This window comes from Furipterus horrens, unplaced genomic scaffold (genome assembly GCF_987537825.1).
Source record: "Furipterus horrens unplaced genomic scaffold, mFurHor1.1.pri manual_scaffold_7, whole genome shotgun sequence".
In the NCBI taxonomy this organism is placed as follows: domain Eukaryota; kingdom Metazoa; phylum Chordata; class Mammalia; order Chiroptera; family Furipteridae; genus Furipterus; species Furipterus horrens.
Genome location: NW_028327177.1, coordinates 141566300 through 141588493, shown reverse-complemented (window position 1 = coordinate 141588493; position 22194 = coordinate 141566300). Strand labels below are relative to the sequence as shown.

The following is a 22194-nucleotide window of genomic DNA, read 5'->3' as shown; positions in this document are numbered from 1 at the left end:
GCCAGGGCCCCGCGCCAGGCGGGCAGCCGGCGCTGAGACGGCCGGGCCAGCCCCCCGCCTCCCCCCGGCTGGCTCCCCGCGCGGAGGCCGGTTGTTAGGGGTGTGTGGGAGGGGACCCCACATGCCCCTCATTGCCGTACTCAGCAGTTGCTCCTCAGCCCCCCTCTCCTGGCCCTGTCCCTAACTACCCCTGCCCACGATGAAGGAAGCATCCCCTGGCCACCCCACTCTCCTGTCCCCCTCTGGGCAGGGCACCTCAGGGTTGGACAGCCTCGGGAGATTTGGGGGGTGGAGAAGGACCCCATATTGCCTTCTGGCTGGCTCAACTCTTGTTCCGGGAGGGCTGCCGCTGCGGCAGGGACTGTGGGCCAGACCCTGGTAGGTGCTTGGCGCAAACGGGTGAGTGGTGCTCACCCAGGGTCAAGGCAGGAGCTGGGTCATGCTCTCCAGCCTTCACCAGGGACGGACGTCAGTGCGGGAGGATTTGATGACCAGCTCGCGGACTCGAGCTCCTGGAGGAGCATGGGGAAGACCCCAAAAGGCGGACGGGGTGGATGAGGGAGGCCCCCCACCCCATGCCACCTGCTGGGGCTGCCAGAGGACACTGCAGCAGAGGGTCACCCCATACCACCACCACTACCAAGAGCTTGGAGCCAAGGGAGACCCAGCCTGGCCAAGAGAACCCGCTGAGAATGGGCAGGCAGGCGCTGGATCCTTAGGGGGGGCGGAGCGATGGGTGTGAGAAGTGGGGAGTGAGGTCTGGGAGCCTCCTAGGGCTTCCTGCGGGAGGGGAGCTCCCCGCTCCATCCTCGGTCCATTGCTGCCCCCGTGTGGGCCACAGGCTCACACTCCCAGCTGGGAACACCGTGTCACTCCCGGGTCAGGGTCCCCCAGAGGGAAGACCAGAGACCCAAGCTGTGAGGCACCCCCAAACTATCTCTGGTAAAACATTCCGATTCTGGTAATCCACTCGTGATCCCTGTCTCTCCGGAACTTCAGGACCGAGGGAATCCAGCACCCTTGAGAACTGTCACTTCCCTCTGTGCTGGCCCTCCCTGGGACCCTGTCCTCATTGCTGGCATTCACTTTTATGACAGCGGCAGGGCAAGCAGAGAGCCGCAGTTTGACAGGGGAGGCCGATGCAGCGAGGGGTGATGGGTGCTGGGACCCAGGCTGCGACCCCGGCTGCCAGGCCAGGGGAGGCGGTGACGAGAGTGAGGAGCTGAGGGGACCTGTTCAGGGGCCAAAGGGGACCGTGACCTGGAGCCACTGGTTGCCATGCTTTTCAGAGTGGGAAAGGTGTGGGACCAGCCATCTGTAAGGGGTAACTTTCTCGTTTTCCCTTCCTTCTTTCCCCCTCCCCCTTTCTTGCTCCACAAGTGAAGTGTTTTTATACAAGCTCTTCTGTGACCTGATTTTATTCATTCAATCATAATTTGTGGGCATCTTTTCCTGTTCATGAAAATTTTTTGTAATCCCATTTATTTTGCACGTTTAAAAACTTTATTCTGATCAGCCTGTGAGCCAAGTGTCGCTGGTTCGATTCCCAGTCAGGGCACATGACTAGGTTGCACGACAGGTCCCCAGTTGGGGGCACGAGTGAGAGGCAACCACACACTGATGTTTCTCTCCTTCTCTTTCTCCTTTCCCCTCTCTCTAAAAGTAAAATAAATAAACAAACAAAATTTTTTTTAAAAACCCTTATTCTGAAAAGGGGTCAATAGCCCTGACTGGTGTGGCTCAGTGGGTTGGACATTGTCCCCCAAACGAAAAGGTCACCAGTTCGATTCCCTGTCAGGGCACCTGCATGGGCTGCAGGCCAGGTCTCTGGTTGGAGGCGTGCCAGAGGCAACCGATCGATGTTTTTTTCTCTCTCTTTCTCCCTTCCCCTCGTTCTAAAAATAAATAAAATCTTTTAAAAAATAAAAGAGGTCAGTAAACACCCCCAGACGGCAGAGTCTGTGGCATAAAACTGCTGAGAACGAGCCTTCTGTCCGGGGCTGACGTGCTCCCACACCCTGTAAGCGTGCTGCTCTTGCCCATCTCAAGGCCACACGGAGTCTGGTTCCACTTGCCACCCTCTGTGCCGTGGACTCGGCTGTTTCTCTGTTGGCACCAGGCCGCTCCATCAGCATCTGAGCCTGCCCCTCCTTCTCTTAGCTCACACCTGCCAGATTTCTCCCCCCGCCCCCCGTCTCAGGAACGCTCCCATAAGGAGTCATTTGCACGTCCGGCCTCCACATCTCCCTTCCGCTTCACTCCCAAACTCCGTGCAATACACTTCTGTCACTCTGTGAACCTGCCTGGCCACGGAACGTCCATTCAGCAGGTGTCTATTAAGCTCCTGTTGTACATCAAGTGCTGTGCCAGCAATGGGACAGTGAAGGTGACCAAGCCAGTCCTGAACTCATGGCACCCGTGCCAATGGACACTCACACAAGTAAACAAAGAACACAGAGTCTGGGAATGTTCTATGAAGGAAGCAAACAGATTGTGAGGACACAGAGTAGCTGGGGAGATGGGGCAGAGTCTCTATTCCAGGTAGGGGGCCTAGGGAGGCTTCTCCAAGAAAGCACACCATCCAAGGAGCAGGGAAAAGGTGGGCCAGGTAGGGGAATAGCAGGTGCAAAGGCCCTGAAGCAGGTACCAGCTTGGCAGGAAAGAAGGAAGCCCATGGGTGTGGAGAGAAGTGAAGGGTAGCCACTTGGAGGTAAAGAATCTATCTCCGATGCAAGGGGAAGTCCTTGCCGACTTTGTCCTCAGGCCCCACTGCTGTGTGGAGAATGAACCGCAGCTGTACGAGGCGGGGAGAAGGCAACAGGGTTATTAGGAGGCAGAGCTTACGCGCGGACTGAAACCGGGAAAGCCGGTGTTCATGCTGCCTGTCACCTACCAGACCCAACAAGCAGAGACAGGGATTGAACCTTCATGGGCACTTTATTCAGACGGTCCGCGATCTGAGAAGATGGTTGCTTTGTACCCTAACAGGCTGTCTTAAATTCCATTATAAACAGGCCCTTTTATAAGGAGAAGAAAAGTGTAGGTAAGGGGTTTGGAATTCAGGGAGAAAGTTAATTGGATCAAAGCTGCAGCATTCCTTCATCTGTGCCCTGGTGGTGGTCTCTGTGCCCTGGGTGGTGATCTTTGTGCCCTGGGCATTGGTCTTTGTACCCTGGGCGGTGTCATCTCACCCTGGAGCACTATAGCTCAGATCTTCTTGATTGCTTGCAATCCTCTTGGGGCACAAAGGTGGAACTGCTTGTGGTTTCCTGGAGTCAAAGTGGGTCATACCTCCAGTCCCTGACACAATAGCTTTTTACATACATTGATTACTGAGCTTATTAGCTGTTACCTGAAGCTAAAACTTTCCAGTGTCTGAGTTCCCCATCAAGATCACATTTAATGCATCTAAAAAGAAACATCTGGATTAGTGACCGCCACCCTCAAAACAAAGCAACAAAAACCCTTTCTCTTTCCCAACCTTCCCCATTTCCATAAACAGCACCACTATTCACCCAGATGTTCAAGCCAAAAACTTAGGGGCCACCTGGGCCTCCCTCCACTCCCTCAACTTCTGTGTCCCAAGTCCAGTCTACTCTCCTTCCTTATCCAATCCTCTTTACCACCGGGACTGGGCCCAGGTGCCCTCACTCTCCCATGGCGTCTGCACCCCGCCCCTCAGCCCTCCCCTTCTCTCCCTGGCCCAGCCCCACGCCCACTCCCAGCCCTACCCTTGAGAGTCCACTCTCCATGCCAGGGATACTTTTTATTTTTATTTTAAAGATTTTATCTCTTTATTTTTTAGAGCGGGAGAACGAGAGGGAGAGCTACATCCATTGGTTTTCTCTTGCATGCCTCAATCAGGGACCTGGTCTGCAACCCAGCCATGTGCCTAGACCGGAATCAAACTGGCGACCTTTTGGTTTGCAGGCTAGTGCTCAATCCACTGAATCACACCAGCCAGGGCCCAGGGGTACTTTTCAAAAACAGAAAACTATTACTCCCTGCACTCCCTCCGCCTTCAGGTCTTTCATGAAACCTGGGTCCAAGAACCCGGTCCAGGAGGTAGGGGAGGGGCGGTAAGACCCAAAGGGGCGGGGCCAGGCTCGTAGCACCGCCTTCACCCCTGAGTCCGCCCTCTAGGCCTTAGGAACCTTTCTTCCTGGCGCTGGGGGAAGCTTTTTCAGTAGGACCTTCCGGTCTCCACGGCCTGTTTCCCGTGCTGCACGGCAGTCTCTTTCTCTTCCGGTCCCACGCGCTTCGGGACTCGCGGGCTTGGGTGAGTAGCGGCCCCGCAGTATCCGATGCCATCCGGGAATCCCGGAGGGCGGCGGGGCGCAAGGCTCGGGGAGGACAGGGAGACCGGCTGCCTGGCTGTGGGGAGCGGAGGCCGCGAGGCGGCGGCGGTGCTTGTGGGTTGTCAAGGAGCAGATGGGAAGGGGAACTCGGAAATCTGGGGAGCGCAAGGGGATGTTGGTTTGGGAACACCATTACCGGGGTTGGCGGGGACTGGAGGCGGGTCGCGCAGAGGGAGTCGGGGCGGGGGAAGGCCGCAGATGCAAGGCATCTGTGGTGCAGCCGCCTTCTGGCTTCTGGCCTCACGTTCTTCCAGACCAGGGCGGCAGAGGGAAGCCCCCCCCCGCGGGTCCGCAGCCCTGATCGCCACTCTCGTCCTCCAGGTGCAGAGATGGCCAAGTCCAAGAACCACACCACGCATAACCAGTGTAAGTTCCCCTGGCCCAGCCTCCGCCTCTGCCGCAGGCCCTGGCGGGGATCACGGATCCTGGGGCAGGGCTAGGGAGCACGTTTCTGCCGTGGTCCTCGGGCTGACTTTGGGGTTAGCCAGTCTTACCTTTGGGGTATAGATTTAGGAGCCAGGGGTCCACGGAGATACCCGCAGCGCTTTGCACTCAGCGACGGGCGGTTTCCGGGGTCTCGGGGAAACCTGCTCTGGGAAGGAACGGTTCTCCCAGGCGTGGCAGCTGTGGTGTTGAATGGTCTTGTTAGAAGAAACCTTTGATCTCATTCTTCCCCCCCGCCCCCAGCCCGAAAATGGCACAGAAACGGCATCAAGAAGCCCCGATCACAAAGATATGAATCTCTTAAGGGGGTAAGTGTGCGCGGAGTCACAAAGAAGTGTGTCTGGCTGCAGCTGCCCCATCAGGGCCTCTCCTGTAGCTTTTTTCCAGGTCCTGCCAGACCCGTGATAAAGCCTTACTGGGCCTTTCCCAGCCCTGGATGTATCTCCCTTGCCCACCCTGAGCAGTTCAAGAGAAGCACTGGCCTTGTCTGTGTGTGCTGTGTACCTTACGAGCTGTCTCTCCCACACTGACCAGCCGTAGGGCCTTGGTGTGATCAGTGCTGGGCTTGGGGACAGATTCCCGTCCTGTGCCAGGGAGTTCTGAGGACGAGCTGAGAAGGGTGGAGCTGTAGGATCTGAGAGCTGAGTCCTGTCTCTACCCCTGGCCTCTGATCTGTGGGGTGAATCATCACATCTCTGAGCATTGATTTCTGTATCTTGATCTCTTGCTCTCCCTCGTTTGCTGTGAGTCTGGTGTACTGACCCTTCCTTTAAGGGGCTGAGGTGGCCTTGAGGGAGTTTCGGAACTCAGGCCATAGCCCTGCTGTAGGAAATCGCAGCCCTGGGGACTGGAGAAGGGCAGAGCCTCCATTTCTCCTTCTATGCTGGCATTTGAATTTGAGCTCTGGATCTGCTGGGTTCTGGGCATACAGCCCTGAAAATGTGGGCTGTGTACAGCCTCAGCGGGGTGCAATACTGGCTTCCGGGGTGGGGGGACTGGTTTCTCTGTGGGTGCGTTCTAAGGGTTGCTGGTGTCAGCTCTTCAGGTTGATTTGATGCTGTCTTGGAGTCTGACAGTCTCCTGGGTGCCCCTGTGGCGAGGGGCACCACAGGTGGCTTGGGGGGACCCCACAGTCTGCACTTACAGGCACCTGTGCCTTTCCTGCTTCCCAGGTAGACCCCAAGTTCCTCAGGAACATGCGCTTCGCCAAGAAGCACAACAAGAAAGGCCTGAAGAAGATGCTGGCCAACAACGCCAAGGCCATGAGCGCACGTGCTGAGGCTATCAAGGCCCTGGTGAAGCCCAAGGAGGTCAAGCCCAATATCCCGAAGGGTGGCAGCCGCAAGCTCAGCCGACTTGCTTACATCGCTCACCCAAAGCTTGGGAAACGGGCTCGTGCCCGCATCGCCAAGGGTCTCCGGCTCTGCCGGCCAAAGGCCACAGATCCAGCCAAACTCCAGGCTCCAACCAAGCCCCAGACTCAGGTCAAGTCCAAGGGTCAGGCCAAGGCCCTGGCTCAGGCCAAGACTAAGGCTCAGGCCAAGGCTAAGGCTCAGGCTCAGGCCAAGTCCCAGGCTCAGGCCAAGTCCCAGGCTCAGGCCAAGGCTAAGGCTAAGGCTCAGGCCAAGCCCCAGGCTCAGGCCAAGCCCCAGGCTCAGACCAAGCCCCAGGCTCAGACCAAGCCCCAGGCTCAGGCCAAGTCCCAGGCTCAGGCCAAGCCCCGGGCTCAGGCCAAGCCGCAGGTTGCAGCCCCAGCTCGGGCTCCAGCTCAGTCTCAGGCTCCCAAAGGAGCCCCGGCCCCTGCGAAGGCTCCATAGTAGAGGCCTCTGTCTGCCAATGCGAGGACAGAAGGACTGGTGTGTCCCCCTGGGCTGCTGTCTGCATGGGGCTGGTGTCCTGTGGTGCTTGTGCAAATAAACCTGAGGCAGGATCTGTCGTCAGCCTGTGTCTGTGACCCCAGGGGTGGGGGATGGCGGCGGGTCCTCCATTTCCAGTGGGTGGAGAGTTCATCCCTCTGGCTGGTTGGGCCTCGGGAAGTATTCCCGGGAAAAGAAGGGGGTCTAGTAAATGAGTGGTTGGGGGCAGGCTGCTGAGGAAGAGGGGAGTCCCAGGCAGCCTTGTTGGGCCCTGACATTTACCCAGGAAAGGGAAGTGAAGGGGCCCTGCTGAGGAACGCTGCACTCTGGCCTGAAGTGGTCCGGTCTTGGGCTCCTGGTGTACCTGGCCAGCACCCACTTCCTTGGCCCTGCGGGATCCCTGAGGGCTAGAGCCCGGGTGTGGAGGAGAGACTTCTGAAATGTGACTGCTCCAGGTCACAGATAGGGCCGTTCTGTCCTGGAAGGGGGGACCTGAAGTGTGTAGAAGAATAGCGAATTCACCCTGGCCAGGTGGCTCAGAAGCATTGTCCCAAAGGTCACAGGTTTGATTCCTGGTCCAGGCACGTGCGGTGCTTCTCTTTTTAAATCGATGTTTCTCCCTTTCTAAAAGCGATGGAAGAATGTCCTCAGGTGAGGGTAAGGAGAAGGTACAGCAGGTTCTTGGAGAGCTAGGCATGCACTGGGTGGTCTGCGCCCGCGTTGGAGGGACCTGACCAGGCCACTTGTACAGCAGGAATGTGCAGAGGTTTTGCATAGAACCCATAGTTAATAGTGCTGGATGTTCATCTCCGTGCTAAACCCCGGAGTGGGACCAGACACAGATCTGGGGGGAACTGAGTCTCCATGTCTGAACTGCAGGAAAGGCTGGACTCGGAAATCAGAGGGGAAAGGGAGCAGGAAAAAAGCCCTGACCCAGGCTGGTGTGACTCAGTGGGTTGAGCACTGGCCTGGGAACCTAAAGGTCACCGGTTCAGTTCCTGGTCAGGGCACCTGCCTGGGTTGTGGGCCAGATCCCCAGCTATCTTCCTTTCTCCCCGTCTAAAAAATATATTTTTTAAAAAGGCCTGGGAGGCTAAGCCCAAAGCTACCCCAGGCGCCCTAGAGAAAAGATCAGATGCAGCATTAGGGTTATGGAAGGCTTTGAGGCCTGAACAGCGGTGTCCTTGGGGGAGGACCATGGGGGGCCTTCAGAGGTCTCTTGTAGACTCACTGTTAATGGGTCCCCTAAAAATAGAGTCACTGTGTTGGCTGACATGGGTGCTGTGAACGTGTCACCTGCGCAGGAAGCCTTGCAGGTTTGACTGGACCACCTCCAAGGGGAGGGACAGTGGATCTGCAGAAAACTCAAGGTCTGGGCAGTGCAGTAAAAGGTTTTGGGTGTCACAAGGTCGGGTGAGACCTTTGTTGTCCCCAGGGTTGTCATAGAGAAAATGCTAACCTACCCCGTACCAAAAAATGGAAAAGTTTAGGCTTTTGTGGGAATTCTGGGTATTGGCAAGACCTTATTTTTAAGATTTTATTTTTAGAGGGAGAAAGAGGAAGAGAAATATTAGTGAATTTTATACCCATTATATTGCTTAGTTAAGGGACACATGGGACTGGGGAGCCTAAGAACAGGCTGCCTTTGAGAGCAGAAATACCAGCCAAACACATCAGAGCTCCTGGGATCTCAAAAATGGCATCTGAGTTAGATGTCTCAGCCACCAGAAGGCATGAGCCGGGCAAATGGCAAAATCAGCAAAAAGAGGGAGTGCCCTGGGATTTGGGTCACCCTGATGGAGTTGGGCCCCAGGGGGACATTATGTGGACTGATACATGCACCATTGAAAGGGGAGAAGGTAGGGGTCCCGGCCCAGCACATCCCCCGCCCGTTCACCTGTCAACAAAGCACCCCCTCTCCCAGCTAACACGTGTGATTTGCACAGCCTGGCCAGCTCCCCAAGGCCGGGCTACGTTCACCTCCAAAGGTTAGGCTTCAGTCTCCCAGTCCAGGTTCCTATAAACGGGTCTCTCTGACCTCAGACTCCCACTCTTCCTGGGGTACCCAGTTACAGGGAGGCACCTGCCCCGTCGCCCGGACTGAATGTTGTTAAACCAGATGAATCCGCTACTGCCTCTCTGCTCCCATGTATGAAATGTCAGTCAACGCCCCGTGTGATCCGGCCCCAAGCCCGGGCGGGCTGTTGGCGCACCGGTTCCGGGCCTGGGCAGCGTGGTGGGAGAAAACGGTTATTAGTACTTGGGTCGCTGCTTTTTTCCGGCCCTTTTTTATTGCAAGTGTCTGTCTGGTTGCTGTGACTGTGTGTCCATCGTGGTCAGCTGGTGACCATACAAACTACCTCCCTGTGTCCGAAGCCCCTGGCTGACCACTCGGCACCCTGCGCGGGGGTGGGGTGTGGCGGAGCGGGGCACATGAGACTACGAGCCGGTCGTGCGGGGTGGAGTGTGGAGGCGGCTCCGTGACGTGACTGCTGCCGGACCTACAAGCTAGATCTAGGCCAGAACAGAGATGGCTTCCTGTCAGTCCCTCTACTGTCTGAGTGACCCTCCCCTGGGCCCTCCTGTGTTCTGGTTCCTGGGACCGGCCCGGTCCTGCCCCCGGCAAGGATGTAGGCGTTTCCCCCCTACCTGGAGTGGGCTGGCCCCGCGCCCCATCCCTCCTGCCGTTCTACAGAACCCACCCTTCAGCCGCTGCGCGCAGGAGACGCGCCACCCCGCCGCCGCTGTTAATCCTCAACACCAGCCGTGAGTACAGTGGCCATATCGTTTGCGGGCCAACCTTGGGCACTTGGGGGCTTTGAAAAGGGCTGCTCTTACGTTGGGGCAACAGGTGCGACCCTTGGTCTGTGGCCCCCGCTTCTGAAGCAGGCGTGACCGTTACCTTCGGTTCGCGGGTAATCAAGGCCGTGGTGCTGGGCAGGGATGGAGGGAGCCCAAGCCCAGCAGTCCCTGCAGGACCCCGGGAAGTTCCAGTGCCACCAGAGCTGGGCTGCTGGGCCCTGTCATCCCGGCATGGCTCTGTGGGTGGCCCGCGGCCCCTCCCCACTGGTGTCAGATAAGAGGTAGGGTCTTGACACAGACCAGGAGCAAGTTTGTGTCTTGAAGGTGGTTTGGCCCAGCCTGAGGTGACTTAGGTCAGATGGCTTCCAAAGTGAGGCCTGTGCTCCCGCCCCTAGGACAGGGGCTGTGAGGACACTCCTTTCCCCCGTCACCCTGCTTCAGTCTGAAAGGGGTGACCCCTGGTCAGGGGCTTCAGATACGTTCTCTGCAGGTCCCAGCCAGTTCGCCGCCCTCGGCCTCCAGCTTCCACACGACACTGCCTCGTGTGTAGGAAGCACAAGCCACCCCCGCCCCGGGCTCAGGGAGGTCAGGTCAGGGGAGGAGCGGCTCCGCTCACAGGTCACGGCTGACTCTTGGCACCGTCGGCCCTAGAAAGGCTGGCCGAATGAAGCCCACCTCGTGGGCCACTCTCCACACCAACCCGTGATCCCTGCCCACGGTGCTGGGGACACTAAGATGAACGGACCGGGGCTTCTGCCCCTCTGTGCCCTGCGCTCCCCAAACCAGAGCACGACCACTCCCTTCCTGTCAGCCCGAGGGTGGACAGGTGCTAGCAGGCATGCCTTGCCAGCTGTCCCTCGACCTGCCCCACATCTGGCAGGGACCCTGCTGGCCTCCAGTTCCGGATCCCGCGTGTGCTCCCAGAAAGCCAGGAGAAACGCCCCGAGACCCTTGTCGCGGTGTTCCCCTCCGTGGGAATGGAATCCGCGACCTCACACCAGAGGTACAGACAGGTGCAACGGCCCTTGTGGCCGGACAGACACGGGTGGGAGGTGCAGGGCGGGTGTGCTGTCGACGCAGCCCCGTGGGGTGCTGGGGAGGTGCCGGAGCCGGGCTCGGTGCGCTCATCGCGACGTGGGGATGGTAGCAGCATGTCCCCGAGAACGGAGCACCCCTGCCCCATGAATGTCCCTGCTGTTGGCACTTCAGTGGCCCCTGTCCACACAGACTTTATTTTTGGGGGCAGGGAGGAGGGCTCCTCGGCACCGGTCAGGGTGGGCGCTCCAGGGCCAGCGGCGGGGGCGCGGGCTCAGCCTTCCCCGGGCAGGGCGGGCACGCCGGCCAGGGCGGGCAGCAGCCGCGTGTACACGTCGATGCCGCGGAGGAACACGGCCTCGTGCAGGCGCTCGTCGTGGTCGTGCAGCAGCACGGGCGTGCGGTTCATGGGGGAGAAGCCCAGGGCCGGGACCCCCACCTGCAGGGGCGAGGGGGGCCGTCAGGGGCAAGGCCGGCGCCCAGGACCGCCCAGCGCCCAGCCCACAGCACGCGGCTCACCGCGCGGAGATAGCGGCTGTCGGTGGCGGCGGGGAAGATCTCCGGCTCCAGAGTGAGGTTCCTGCGGAGGGCAGAGCCTGGTGACCGGGAGGCGGGAAGGGGAGAGGGCGAGGGCCGGCCGAAGGGGCAGCCGGAGGTGGAAGGGGGTCGCGGAGGCGGGGGGTGGGGCCGAGGAGGGCGGGCCAGTGCACTCACATGTCCTTGCAGGCCCCGCTAAATGCTGCCCACCAGGGGTCCGAGTCCTCGATAGCTGTCATTCGGGGCTCCGTCCACTTCTGGGGGGAGGGGCAGGAAGGCAGGATCAGGACAGGGCTGGGCATCTTGCCCTATTTCAGAGGGTGGGTGGGTGCCCTGCACAGGGGACCCATCCACGCCACCCCTGCCCCCCAAGCGCACATCTACCCAGACAGCCAGCTGGCCAGCCCGGCCACAGCAGGCACTATCAGTTCCTCAAAGGCCGCAGGTCTGGGCCCTCCGCGCCCCCCTCCCCCAACGTCTGTTCCCTGCCCGTCCATCCTTCCGCTCCCAGCCCAAGCCCCCTCCCTCAGGATGGCTCTCCCAGACCTCTCAGGCCCGTCAAATGCTCTAGGGACAGACCTCAGAGTACGCCCCCCCCCTTCCTGGACCATATGTTTATTCTTACACAAAAGTATTATTCTATAAGGACTTGACTCCTGTCTCCCCACTCACACCAGAGGACTAAGGGCTGAGCGCGCCCTGGGACTCCCACCCCGACCCCTGGCGCCAGCGGCAGCCATCACAACTAATGCTCGCTGGGGAAGAGCAGGTGTTTGTCAGAGCTGCGGCAGCACCCCGCACACGCCCCTGGCAGGCCCGGGGTCGGCAGCTCCCACAGCTCCCCCGTCGGGAGGGTGATACCTGAACGAACTCGAAGGTGACCCCCTGGCCAGCTGCCTGGCACCAGCCCCGCAGCTGTTCCTCGAAAGCCTACGAGAAGGGAGATGAGTTGAGCCCTCAGGCTCTCGCTGAGCCTCCAGGACAGGACTGAGGACCAGGCTCCCGCCTCCAACCCCAGACGGAGGCGAACCTTCAGGTCCACATCCGGCGCCACGCGGAAGTCGAAGCCGGCACTCATGGTGGCAGGTACCACGTTAAAGGCCACGCCGCCCTCTAGCTTGGTCAGGTTCACGGACGTCACAGCCCCCAGCTTCAGGGGGGCGTTGGACTGCAGCCTGCAGTGGGGGGCAGGGCAGCAAGGGGAACAGCAGACAGACCACAGGCTCAAGGACGCCCCTCCAGCCTGGCACAGCCTTCCAGCGCCCGCCCTCCCAGCCGGCCTCACCTCTGCCTCTCCTTCTCCCGGAAAGCCAGGACGGAGCTCACAACCTTGTGCTGCGAGGGTGTGAGATCAGCCGTGAGAGAGGCCCCGGGACAGAGCCCCCCCGGGACTCCCAAGGCCCCTCCCCGGGTGCCACCCACCAGCTTCTCCGCCGCCGTGTCCTCGATGAATCTTGAGCCGTGGCCGGGCTTCCCGGTGCTTGTGACCCGCACCCCTGGGCGATTCAGGGGAGGGGGCGCCTTCATTATGGGCGATGCTGGGAAAGCACTCAGCCCCGGCCTGGGTCTGCCCCTCATTCTAAGCTCTGGCGGGGCTCTGTCCCCACAGAACGCACAGCACGGGGCTGGCTTCTGCCCCCAGTGAGTGCTGCCCGCAAGCATGGGAGGGAGAAGCCCAGGCAGCAAGGAAGGGGCTGGGAGGCAGGGGCCCTGGGTTCCCTTCTGGCCTGGTGTCCCCGCTGCACAGTGACCCCTCCAAACCAGACTCACACCAGGGGCTCCGCTCGCTGTAGAAGACAGTGAAGGCATCCGTGGGGTTGGCCAGGCCTGAGGAGGAGGAAAGGGGGTGCAGGCGGTGAGGTGGCCCAGCCCCCATTAGCAGCCTCCGTGTCCCCTCCTGGCCACTTGGGGGCCTGCCGCCCTGCTCACCTTCATCCAGAGCGAAGCCAGCCCTCAGGGCCTTGAACTCGGGCCGCTGTACGAACAGCTCCATGCCTTGGTGACCCCCGATCTCCTCATCTGTAAAAGCAGCAGGGACGTGAAAGGAGGGAGCCGTACCCCCAGCGCACCCTCCCCCACCCTGAGCCACTCCTACCTGGCACAAAGGTCATGTGGATGGTTCTGGGGAAACGGTGGCCCTCAGCCTTCAGCCTCCTCACAGCCTCCAGGTACCTGGGGGGCGTGAGCCAGGTGCTAAGGGGGCCACCACGTGCGTGGGCCAGCAGGCTGGAGCCGTGCGCCCTGGGCCCTGCTCTGCCAAAGCCTGGCAGGGGACTCGGGAAAGTCCCTGTCTCTGCCTCCCCATCCTTGCAATGGCCGCGGCCGTAATTCCTGCCCAATGTCAGGGGTCAAGACATCCCTTGGCCTTGAGGTTCTCCAATCACACCCCTGGGTTGGGGTCATTCCAATGGGCCAGTGGGACACTGGGGGGGGGCTGGGAATGGAGGACACTCACTGGATGCTGACACACTTCATGTCTTGGGCACCCCTGGCATAGATGTAGCCATCAGCATCCTTGAAGGCCTCAAAGGGGTCGTGACTCCAGTGTTCCTGGGGGCAGGGACAGGAAGAGGGACCCAAGCCCCAAATTCAGTCATTAATCCTCTGTGCCCAACGGCGGCCCTGCTGTAGGAGCCCGCCGTAGGGTTGATGGGTGGGTGGTGAAGGGGCAGAAGGGGGCTGGGGGGGGCAGCGGACTGCCAGCCCTTGTCTCTGCGTCCCACTCGGGGCATGCCACAGCCGTGGTGCTGAAGGAGGCGCACCGGGGGCCCCTGCGGTCGAATGGGGGTCCGGCTCGTCTTGGTCCCCTGCACCACATCTGTCCCCCTCCCCCTGACCCCTGCACACACCTTGAAGACGGGCACCACATCCGTGTGGGAGTTGAGCAACAGGGAGGAGAGTTTGGGGTTGGTGCCTGGCCAGGTCAGCACGGTCACCACACGGCCAGGTGCCACCTGGGAGCGGGTCAGGAGGGAGGGTGAGTGCAGGGCATCGAGGTGCTCCAGGCCCCCTTCCCCTCCCCACTCGGGGCCCCAGACTCACCTCCACTTTCTGACAGCCCAGGCCGAGCTGGCGGCCTCTCTCCTCAAGGAAGGCCACGGCAGCCCCTGTGGACACAGAGTCTTGGGGCTGCTTCTGCCTTCCCAGGAGTCCCCCCAGCCAAGGCAGAGCTTGGGGGCACACCCAGAGAGGGGAGCAGACCCCAAAATGGGCTGCTGCCTCCTCCACACAATTCCACACCCCTCAGAGACACCTGCATTTCTGCTCCCAAAGAAGACGGTGTTTTTGGCCAATCAGTGACCCTTTGCGGAAGGCCAGGTGGGAAGTCCAGGGCTGGAATCAGTGTTATTGTCTCCCTTAAAGGTGGGGGACCTGTAGTGTCACCTGACATCTCACGATGGAAAATCACAGCAGGAATTTGGACCCATGCGCACAATTCCCAGCCACCAAACTCGACTGCTTGAGGGCTGTGGCCTTTGTCCAGCCACAGGAGACTCCCAGAGTCCTCTCCTTCCAAGCCCCAGGCCCCTCTCGCCCACCCCAAGCCCAGGGGAATGAGCTGAAGTTGTTCCTTAACCGGCCACCCGGAGTAACTTCGCCGAACAGCCTTCGCGGGGAAGGTCCCTTCTCAGCCCGGACCGGCTTGCGAAGCAGCCTGTTGACTTAGGGAGTGACTCGAGGGCTTGAGGCGCCACTTGGGGCAGCAGAGTAGGGCTCGGCCGGGTGACAGGAGTGGGGACCGGGCTGAAAGCACAGCCCCCGCCCCGATGCCCCCACCGCAGGCCCTGGAACGGCCGCGTTCTCACCCACCGTAGTCGGGCTGGGGCTGGACGGTGCGGATGCGCAGGTACTGACGGAAGAGCGTCACGGATGGGTGCTCGCCCTCGAGACCCTCGCTGGCCATGGCGCCGCGCCTGGAGCTGGGGGCAAAGCGGTGGCTGCCTACGCCTCCCGGCCGCCGTGCCCAGGGGTCGCCACCTGCACAAACCCCCTCCCCGGGGGGCTTCCCCACACGTCCCCCTGGGAGAGGACACCCTGTTTCGGAGCCCCAATGGTTTCAGGCGTTAAGCTGGGAGCTTTAAATACATTTCCTTATTTCATCCCCCGAAGAGCCCCGTGAAGTTCGTGCCTCTGCACGTCCACTTTACAGGGGAGAAAGCTGAGGCTCAGGGGGGCTGGGGACGCCTACAGAGTGAGTCCCTCCGCCCTCCTCAAACGATTTCTCCCCAGCGGCTCGGATTCCGTGCCAGGGAGGACCGACCCCCTACCCCTCTCCAGGCCCCCCCACCTCGCTCTCTGCTGGTCTTGGGCCCGCGCTCTCCTCTCCGCGCCCGCCTGGGACTGTGGCCCGGACTCAGAGTCCCGCGAGGTCGCAGGCTCAGACCGCTCCCCGCCCACCACGTGGCTGGGCCGGAATCGCGGGGCGGAACCGAAGATTGCAAGTACCGGCGTCTCCTCCCGCCCCTGGTTCCAGCCTCCGCCCGGAACCCCAGGCTCGGATCTCGGATCCCGTCCCCGCGCCACTGCCTCCCCGGCCAGCTCCGCGCGGTGGCTGCTTCGAGCTCCGGGGCTGGCCCCGCCTCCACAGGCCCGTCCGGCCCGGGAGGACACGCCCCCGGCCCCGCCCCCCCGAGGGCTCTACCTCCTGCAGCCTCCGGATTGGCCCGGAAGAGAGGAGGGCGGGCCCAGACACAGAACGTCGGGCGCCCTCTCGCTCTTGGGGTACAGGGCGGCAAAGTTCTTCTGGAGCTGGCCCTGCCCCTCCCCTTCCACCCGACGCCTCAGTTCCCTGTGTGGAGGGGCGATTGGTTAATCTGTCTCCCAGCCTGTGAGCTCCAGGAGCCTGGTCCCTGTACCCGCAGGACAGACGCTGGACAACGTGCCGGGAATGAAGGACAAATGGACGGGCAGGAGCATGGTGACCGCGGCCAATCGAACAGTGTGTATCAGTGGGTGTGACCTGTGTCTGACAATACAAGTGTGAGAGGGTGGCTGGGTGTGACAGCATCTGTGTGACACAGGATGTCATCGTGATGCTGTACGATGGTGTGAGAGGTGGGGCAACTCACCATGCAGGCGGCACACTTGACCGACCCTGTGCCAGGCTCTCTGGGTCTTCTGCAGCCACCAGAGAGGGAGGCTAAAGACACAGGTGTCTCTGGTAGCTGCTCACTCGTGAGCCCGGCTGCCCTTTGTACTCTCAGCCAGTTCTGCCCCCTGCTGCAGGGGCAAGTCAGCTTGGGAGGGCAGGATTAAAGACTTTAGCCTCTGGGCCCAGAAGTGGCAGGCTGGGAGGGGAGGGTAAGGGCCCATCCCAACCCTCCTGGGATTTAAGTGTGGGCCACTGACCCACACTCACCCAGGGGAAAGCAGGCTTGGCGGTTCACCAGCAGTGCCATGTTAATTGTTAAACCACAGTCCCCACCCCCAGCCCTACACAGCCCGCTCCCTGTGGCCATAGGTCCTGCATTCCTGACCACTCGGCTCAGCTGCCAGGCCCGGGAAGGCCCACCAATCCCAGGGGTCGTGCAGCAGCAGTAATACCATGCTCCCCTCCACGCCAGCATTGTGTGGCCAGGAGCTCCACATACCCAGGCTCATCCAAGCCTAAAGCCACCTTCTGAGTTAGACATTACTATTGACAGGGGATCTCAAGAGTTAAAGATTTCAGCCTGAGCGATCGGCTTAAGTGATTAATGCATGTGGAAGGCTATTACTACAGAAACTGGAGTGCCTGACCTACGTGACTCCAAGTAATTCAGGAGGGAACACAGATAAAGCATTGTTGATCATGCCCTGGCTGGTGTGGCTCAGTGGATTGAGTGCTGGCCTGTGAACAGAAAGGTCACTGGTTCGATTCCAGTCGGGGCACATGCCCAGGTTGCAGACTGGGTCCCGGGTTGGGGGTGTGCGAGAGGCAACTGATCCACGTTTCTCTTGCACATCGATGTTTCTCTCCCTCTTTCTCCCTCCTTTCCCCTCTCTCTAAAAATAAATAAAATCTAAAAAAACTACAAAGATTTGTTGATCAACAGATAAAGAAGTACTAGGAAAATTGTCACGGGAATGCAACTCTTATCCCATTAAACTTTTCTTTCCAAACCCCTTTCTGCTCCTTGTAAAAAGGTCGGCTTCAGGTGAAATGTTAAGATGGTTTTTGAGGGCACACAGCCCGCTGTCTTCTCAGATCACAGCATCCAACTAAAGCCCCCCATAAAGTCCTTGCCTCTGCTTATTGGTTCTGCTAGTGATAGCACAAACGCCGACTTTTTTTTTACAGATGAGGAAACCGAGTCGCAGAGCGGTGAGGGCAGCTAGGAAGTAGTCCGTGTTCTTAGCCTTCGCAGGCTGCTGGAGCCTTCCCTCTAGCTGCCAACCCCAAAGCAGTCCTAGGGTTGCCTCCCACCCCCACCTCCCGCAGCAACACCAGGAAACAGGGTCCGTCACTCCCTGGGCATGACAAACATGCTTTTATTTATTGTGTCTGTGGGATGAAATGAGAGGTCCTGGCTGGGCCTCCAGCCTCTGATTCCAGGAGCTGCCTCCCTGGTGGGGGACTGATCCCGACCCTCCAACCTAAGTGGGCGAGCTCAAGGCAGGTGGTCAAGGAAGGCCAGGAGGACGAGGTGGAAGTCTTTCGGCCGGTGGAGGTAGCAGGCATGGCCCGCGTTGTGCAGCTTCACCACGGAGTGGTTGGGCAGGTGGCGGAGCTGCCGCAGTGACTCCCGAGCCAGGACGCGGTCCAGCTCCCCATACAGGATGAGAGTCGGCGTCTGTGGGGTGAGGCAAGGGGCGGTGACCCTACAGCCTAGTGGGGGCTGGCCCTCAAGCCATCTCCTTAGGAAATCTTCCCCAAACACCCGTCTTTTCCATCCAGATCAGGGATAGGACCGTGTGTCCTCCAAGGGAGACCTGAGTCCTTTTCCCCCCATGACAGGGAGCCAGACCTTTGCAGACCTTCCTCCCAGTACCTTCACGGCCCAGAACTGTTCCTGGGTGTAGTTCTGGGTGGAGGCGGGTGCGATGGGCACGAATCCGTGCAGCCGATGGTGGTCTCGCATCAGGAAGGGCAGGGCGTAGTGGCCGCTCAGCGAGGGGCTCACCAACACGGCGTTCTGCACCTCCAGGTCCCGCAGCGCGCGCTCCAGCAGCTGCGCTCGCCCTGCCTCTGTGCTTGCCTCCTTGGAAGGAGCCGAGTTCCCAAAACCTGGGAGCGGCAGGAGGCACCAGCTGAGGGAGGCTGGAAGGAACTCGGGTCTTCTGCCCGCCGCGGTGGAGAAAGGAAGCAGGAAGTGGCGGAACATGGCAACCCCCCCCCCCCAAAAAGCCCCAGAAGCTATTTCTGGTGATGTAATAGGCCTGCTAGAGAAACAGCTTTCATCCATCATGTTGGTAAAACTAAAGGAGCCCGATAACATGCAGTGTTGGGGAAGATGTGGGGAGACGGGCACTTCTGTATGCGACTGATGGCAGGATAAACCCAGATAGCAGTTTCGGAGGGTAAGATAATAATTGCCAGCGTTTATAAGATACGCGTCCTTTAATCCGTCAATTGTCCTGGGCAGCTACCCTACAGAAAGCACCGCCCGCAGGCTCAAAGAAGCATGTCCGAAGATGTTTCGGATTCAATACTCAAGCATTGCAACTGGCGCTGAGAACTCCAAGTCATGGAACATACCCACCAGCAGAGGGGTGACCAGAGAGAACCTGTCCATCCCTCCAAGGGCACGCACTACAGACAGGAGGGCCACAATGTCTGGCATGGCCCCCAGACATGGTATAGGGGTGAAAACCAAGCTGCAGAAGGAGCCACGAAGCAGGCAGGACACCAATCACCTTCATAACCCCCCTCACACCCTCCTGTATGTTCTCTGGAATCTCTAAGTAAAGAGATGTCTGAAGAGGCTCTGGTTCACCCAAACTGCTGAAGTGAGAGAGGGAGGGAAATGTGGCCCGGGTCTTGGAGGGTGTCACTCGTGTTTGATTTTTTAATGACAAGAGTGATAACATAAATCATTTGACAGCTAAAAAAACCCAGCAGCTCCCTAGTTTGTCATGAAAAATATGGTGAGATCTCCCTATGCAATCCAGTGAGGTCAGCCATGATTTCTTTTGCTCCGTGACATGTGACAATCCACACAAACTTACAAGGTAGAAAATAAAGACACAGACCTTTCCGTGTTGCCGTCTTGTACTGCGACCTGCCACTGCTCGTCCAGACTCTGGGGCCCAGAGGACCCCTCACCCCTGCCACATCTTAGGGCTTTCCTACCCTGTTAAGCCCCCTCTGGGAAGCTGTCCCCTTGGACCTGCTCAGCCTACCTCCCCAGACCCCGGGTGGGGGTTCTCACCTGGGAGGTCAAGTGCCACCGCGCGGTAGCCCCTCTGCGCCAGCAGCTGCAGGGTGCCCAGCTGCTCCCACGTGTGGGAGTTAAAGGCTTTTCCATGAAGTAGCACCACCTCCACCCTGTGGGCACACAGAGGAGGGTGGGTTCTGAGGGTCTGGCAGGGGTCTGCTCTTTCCAGGTTCCTCCCACTGCCCTCCCAGGCCCTGAGCACCCTGAGTTGAGCTGGGATCCCTCACAGGGAGTCCCTCAGGCCTAGTCCTTCCACTATACCTGGGGTCAGCACCCACCTGCGTGCCCGGTGGAGTGGGAGCACCTCGCGGAAAAAGATGGGGGAGTTGCCAGGAGTGAGACCAGCCAGGATTGTGACATTGGGGTCTCCCCAGAGCCAGGAGGTCTGCTCAGGGGGGCCTGGCAGCCCCACGTACAGCAGCAGCATGAGCAGCAGGCCCAGGCCCAGCAGGGCTATCTGGGCCCGGCTCATGGAGGGCCGGACCACAGTCTGGAGGGGAGAGGAGAGGGAGAAGAGGCTGGGGTTGAGGCCCCGCAAGGGCCCCTGGACCCTACGCCCACCCCCACCCAGAAGGCTCCAGCAGAGGAAAAGCCCAGCCTTTACCCTTTGCCCTGCTCTGGGCAAGGGTCTGAGGGCTCATACCCAGGAACTCTACATGCCAGGGCAAGAGTTCACGGGCCGTGCAGTGTGGGAAGGAGCATCTGGGATGTGCCCTGGCACACAGCATGCCCAGTGGCCAGCTACGGCCGCTTCCGTTCATTGAGGGCTCTGACAGCCAGGCCCCGTGTGCAGCCCTTCACATACAAGGGCCCATGAATTCACACAAGAACATGGGGGAGGAGATATGATTACAGGTCTCTTACAGATGAGGAAACAGACTCAGAGAGGTAGATTTTCTTGCTCCAAGCACACAGTGCTAGTGAGCAGGGGAACTGGGATTTGAACCCAGGGCTGGGCTCCTAACCACCGGGCCCCCTGGGTTTGTCAAGAAAAGCATGGGGCTGGGAGGCGGTGGATGAACCGCACCTTTCTGGTGGGGCAGCGGTGAGGGTCATCAGAGGTGAAAGGCTCCGTGGAAAGAGATGTCCCGCTGAGAGCAGGTTTGGAAATGGTTCTTTTTACCACGCTGTATATAATATTGCTCAAATCAGAATGTGCTTTCCCATTGATGGGAATATTGGATTCTCCAGCTGAGCTGATATTAAGTGGGAGGAGGGTACGGGGAGACTGGGCAGGAGGAGACAGAGGCGGGGGGCGGGGGATGGGGCCAGGCAGGAGAATGGCACCCGGCAGGGGAAAGGGCAGCTTGGAGGCTGGGGACATGAACGCCACCCACATCCCCAGCTTCATGCCGAGTGACCTGCAGCCCAGGGGACAGACCTCAGGACGAGGAACAGAGTAGTGAGCCCTGGGTTTGAGACTCTGCTCTGCCACTTCCTGGCTCTAAGTCTTCAGTTTGTCGGTGAAAAGGGGGAGGGAACCCCGCGCCTGCCACTCTCCAGCCTCTGGCGAGACTGCCACAACGGACTTGACCTGGGTCTGGCCTGTCATCATTTCTCGGGCCTAGGAGGAGCACCCTGCTTGTTCCCAGGTTCCAGATGCCACCTGGGCATTGGCTCCAGCTGGGAACTGCCGACCAGACTCCAGCTCCACCCACCTCGCTTGGGATGTTTCCCAAGTCCCCACCCCCAGGCTCCGTCCGGGTCAGGTGGCGATCCAGGAGGGGAGCCGGAGGAAGAGCGCGCTTCTCCCTTCCTTCTGACCAGAACAGCCTCAGATACGGCCTCCAACTTGGTTCCCACCAGAGGGGTTTTCTGCGCTGGCCCCTCCTAGTGGTGAGGAGTAGGTCACAGGGACGCCTCTCTTGGTAGCGAGGGGCGGGGATTCAGCCGTTGCCTTGGCAACGCAGGAGGCTGGCGCACTAGACAACCTTACCCTGCCAGCAGCAGGCAACCGGGTCTACCTCCAGCCAGATACAGGGGCTGGACTGAGGGTGGAGAAGCGCCCGCTTAGGTCCCTGAATACGCGTCAACAAAGACACACAGGTGTACACGCGTGCACACAAACATCGCGATTTGTCCTCACCCGCTTTTCTTTTGCACAAGCTACTCCCTGCACTTAGACGCACCCTCTGACCGGCACTGGCCTGTGCGAAATCGATCCCTTGAAATACACGCCCTCAAAATCATGCACCCAGTCGGGCGTCAGGAAGGCAGACAGACACAGGGTTTCAAAATCACGTGCAGACCCTCAAATTTCAAGCACAACGTGATACACAACAATCCTAAAACTACCCACGCACACAAGAAACACACATGCACAGGCAGACCGGCGGACACACACAGACCCTCAGAAATATACATGTAGGCACACAGCCAGTACACACCCTCAAAATCACATGCACACAGAAAATACACAGTAGACATGCACAGACAACAAGCGGGCGGACAGACCGACACGCTCCAACACAGGCATACAAAAACACAGACCCCCAGGCCCCCAGGCAACCGCGCACGCGCGCACACGGCACACAGTCGGGCACAGTTGCTGCCCCAGCGCCTGCCCCTCCCGCAGGACTCTGCCCGGGGCGCCGGGGCAAGGGGCGGAGCAAGGATGGCCCGTCCCGGGCGCCCTGCTGGCCTCACTCCCCAGGGACACTCACCGGGCCCACTGAGATGACCCGGCCGGTCCCCGCCGGGCGGGCCCCGCCCACGCGGAACCAGCAGCCAAACAGCCCGGCAACCATGGCGCTGCCTCTCTGCGCCGCCTGGGGCCCGCACTAGGCGGCCAAGAGTGCGGCCACC

General features: G+C 59.9%; 3 protein-coding genes across 6 annotated transcripts; 1 reads left to right on the top strand and 2 right to left on the bottom strand.

Annotated features, from left to right (window-relative positions):
• Positions 1-4195: 4195 nt before the first annotated feature.
• Positions 4196-6737, top strand: RPL29 (ribosomal protein L29). Of its 3 annotated transcripts, none has more exons than XM_090284851.1 (4): positions 4196-4279; positions 4613-4724; positions 5046-5110; positions 5975-6737. In XM_090284851.1, the coding sequence occupies exons 2-4, from the start codon at positions 4688-4690 to the stop codon at positions 6617-6619; spliced, it is 747 nt and encodes a 248-aa protein (XP_090140977.1). In that variant the 5' UTR covers positions 4196-4279; positions 4613-4687; the 3' UTR covers positions 6620-6737. The 3 variants fall into 3 exon arrangements, with proteins under 3 accessions (XP_090140977.1, XP_090140976.1, XP_090140975.1); XM_090284850.1 differs by having other exon boundaries at positions 4224-4279; positions 4680-4724; XM_090284849.1 differs by lacking the exons at positions 4196-4279; positions 5046-5110 and adding an exon at positions 4287-4412 and having other exon boundaries at positions 4680-4724.
• Positions 6738-10657: 3920 nt separating this feature from the next.
• On the bottom strand, positions 10658-15586 carry ACY1 (aminoacylase 1). Of its 2 annotated transcripts, none has more exons than XM_090284842.1 (15): positions 15321-15586; positions 14843-14952; positions 14075-14139; positions 13882-13986; positions 13488-13582; positions 13128-13204; positions 12962-13051; positions 12803-12859; positions 12455-12528; positions 12318-12367; positions 12063-12207; positions 11894-11962; positions 11210-11289; positions 11015-11075; positions 10658-10934 (listed from the first exon to the last, which is right to left on the bottom strand). In XM_090284842.1, exons 2-15 carry the CDS (start codon positions 14934-14936, stop codon positions 10770-10772), a joined length of 1227 nt encoding a protein of 408 aa, XP_090140968.1. In that variant the 5' UTR covers positions 14937-14952; positions 15321-15586; the 3' UTR covers positions 10658-10769. The 2 variants fall into 2 exon arrangements, with proteins under 2 accessions (XP_090140968.1, XP_090140969.1); XM_090284843.1 differs by having other exon boundaries at positions 15479-15586.
• Positions 15587-17474: 1888 nt separating this feature from the next.
• Positions 17475-22194, bottom strand: ABHD14A (abhydrolase domain containing 14A). Its single transcript, XM_090284848.1, has 5 exons — positions 22053-22194; positions 19668-19879; positions 19384-19499; positions 18004-18239; positions 17475-17805 (listed from the first exon to the last, which is right to left on the bottom strand). The coding sequence occupies exons 1-5, from the start codon at positions 22134-22136 to the stop codon at positions 17623-17625; spliced, it is 831 nt and encodes a 276-aa protein (XP_090140974.1). The 5' UTR covers positions 22137-22194; the 3' UTR covers positions 17475-17622.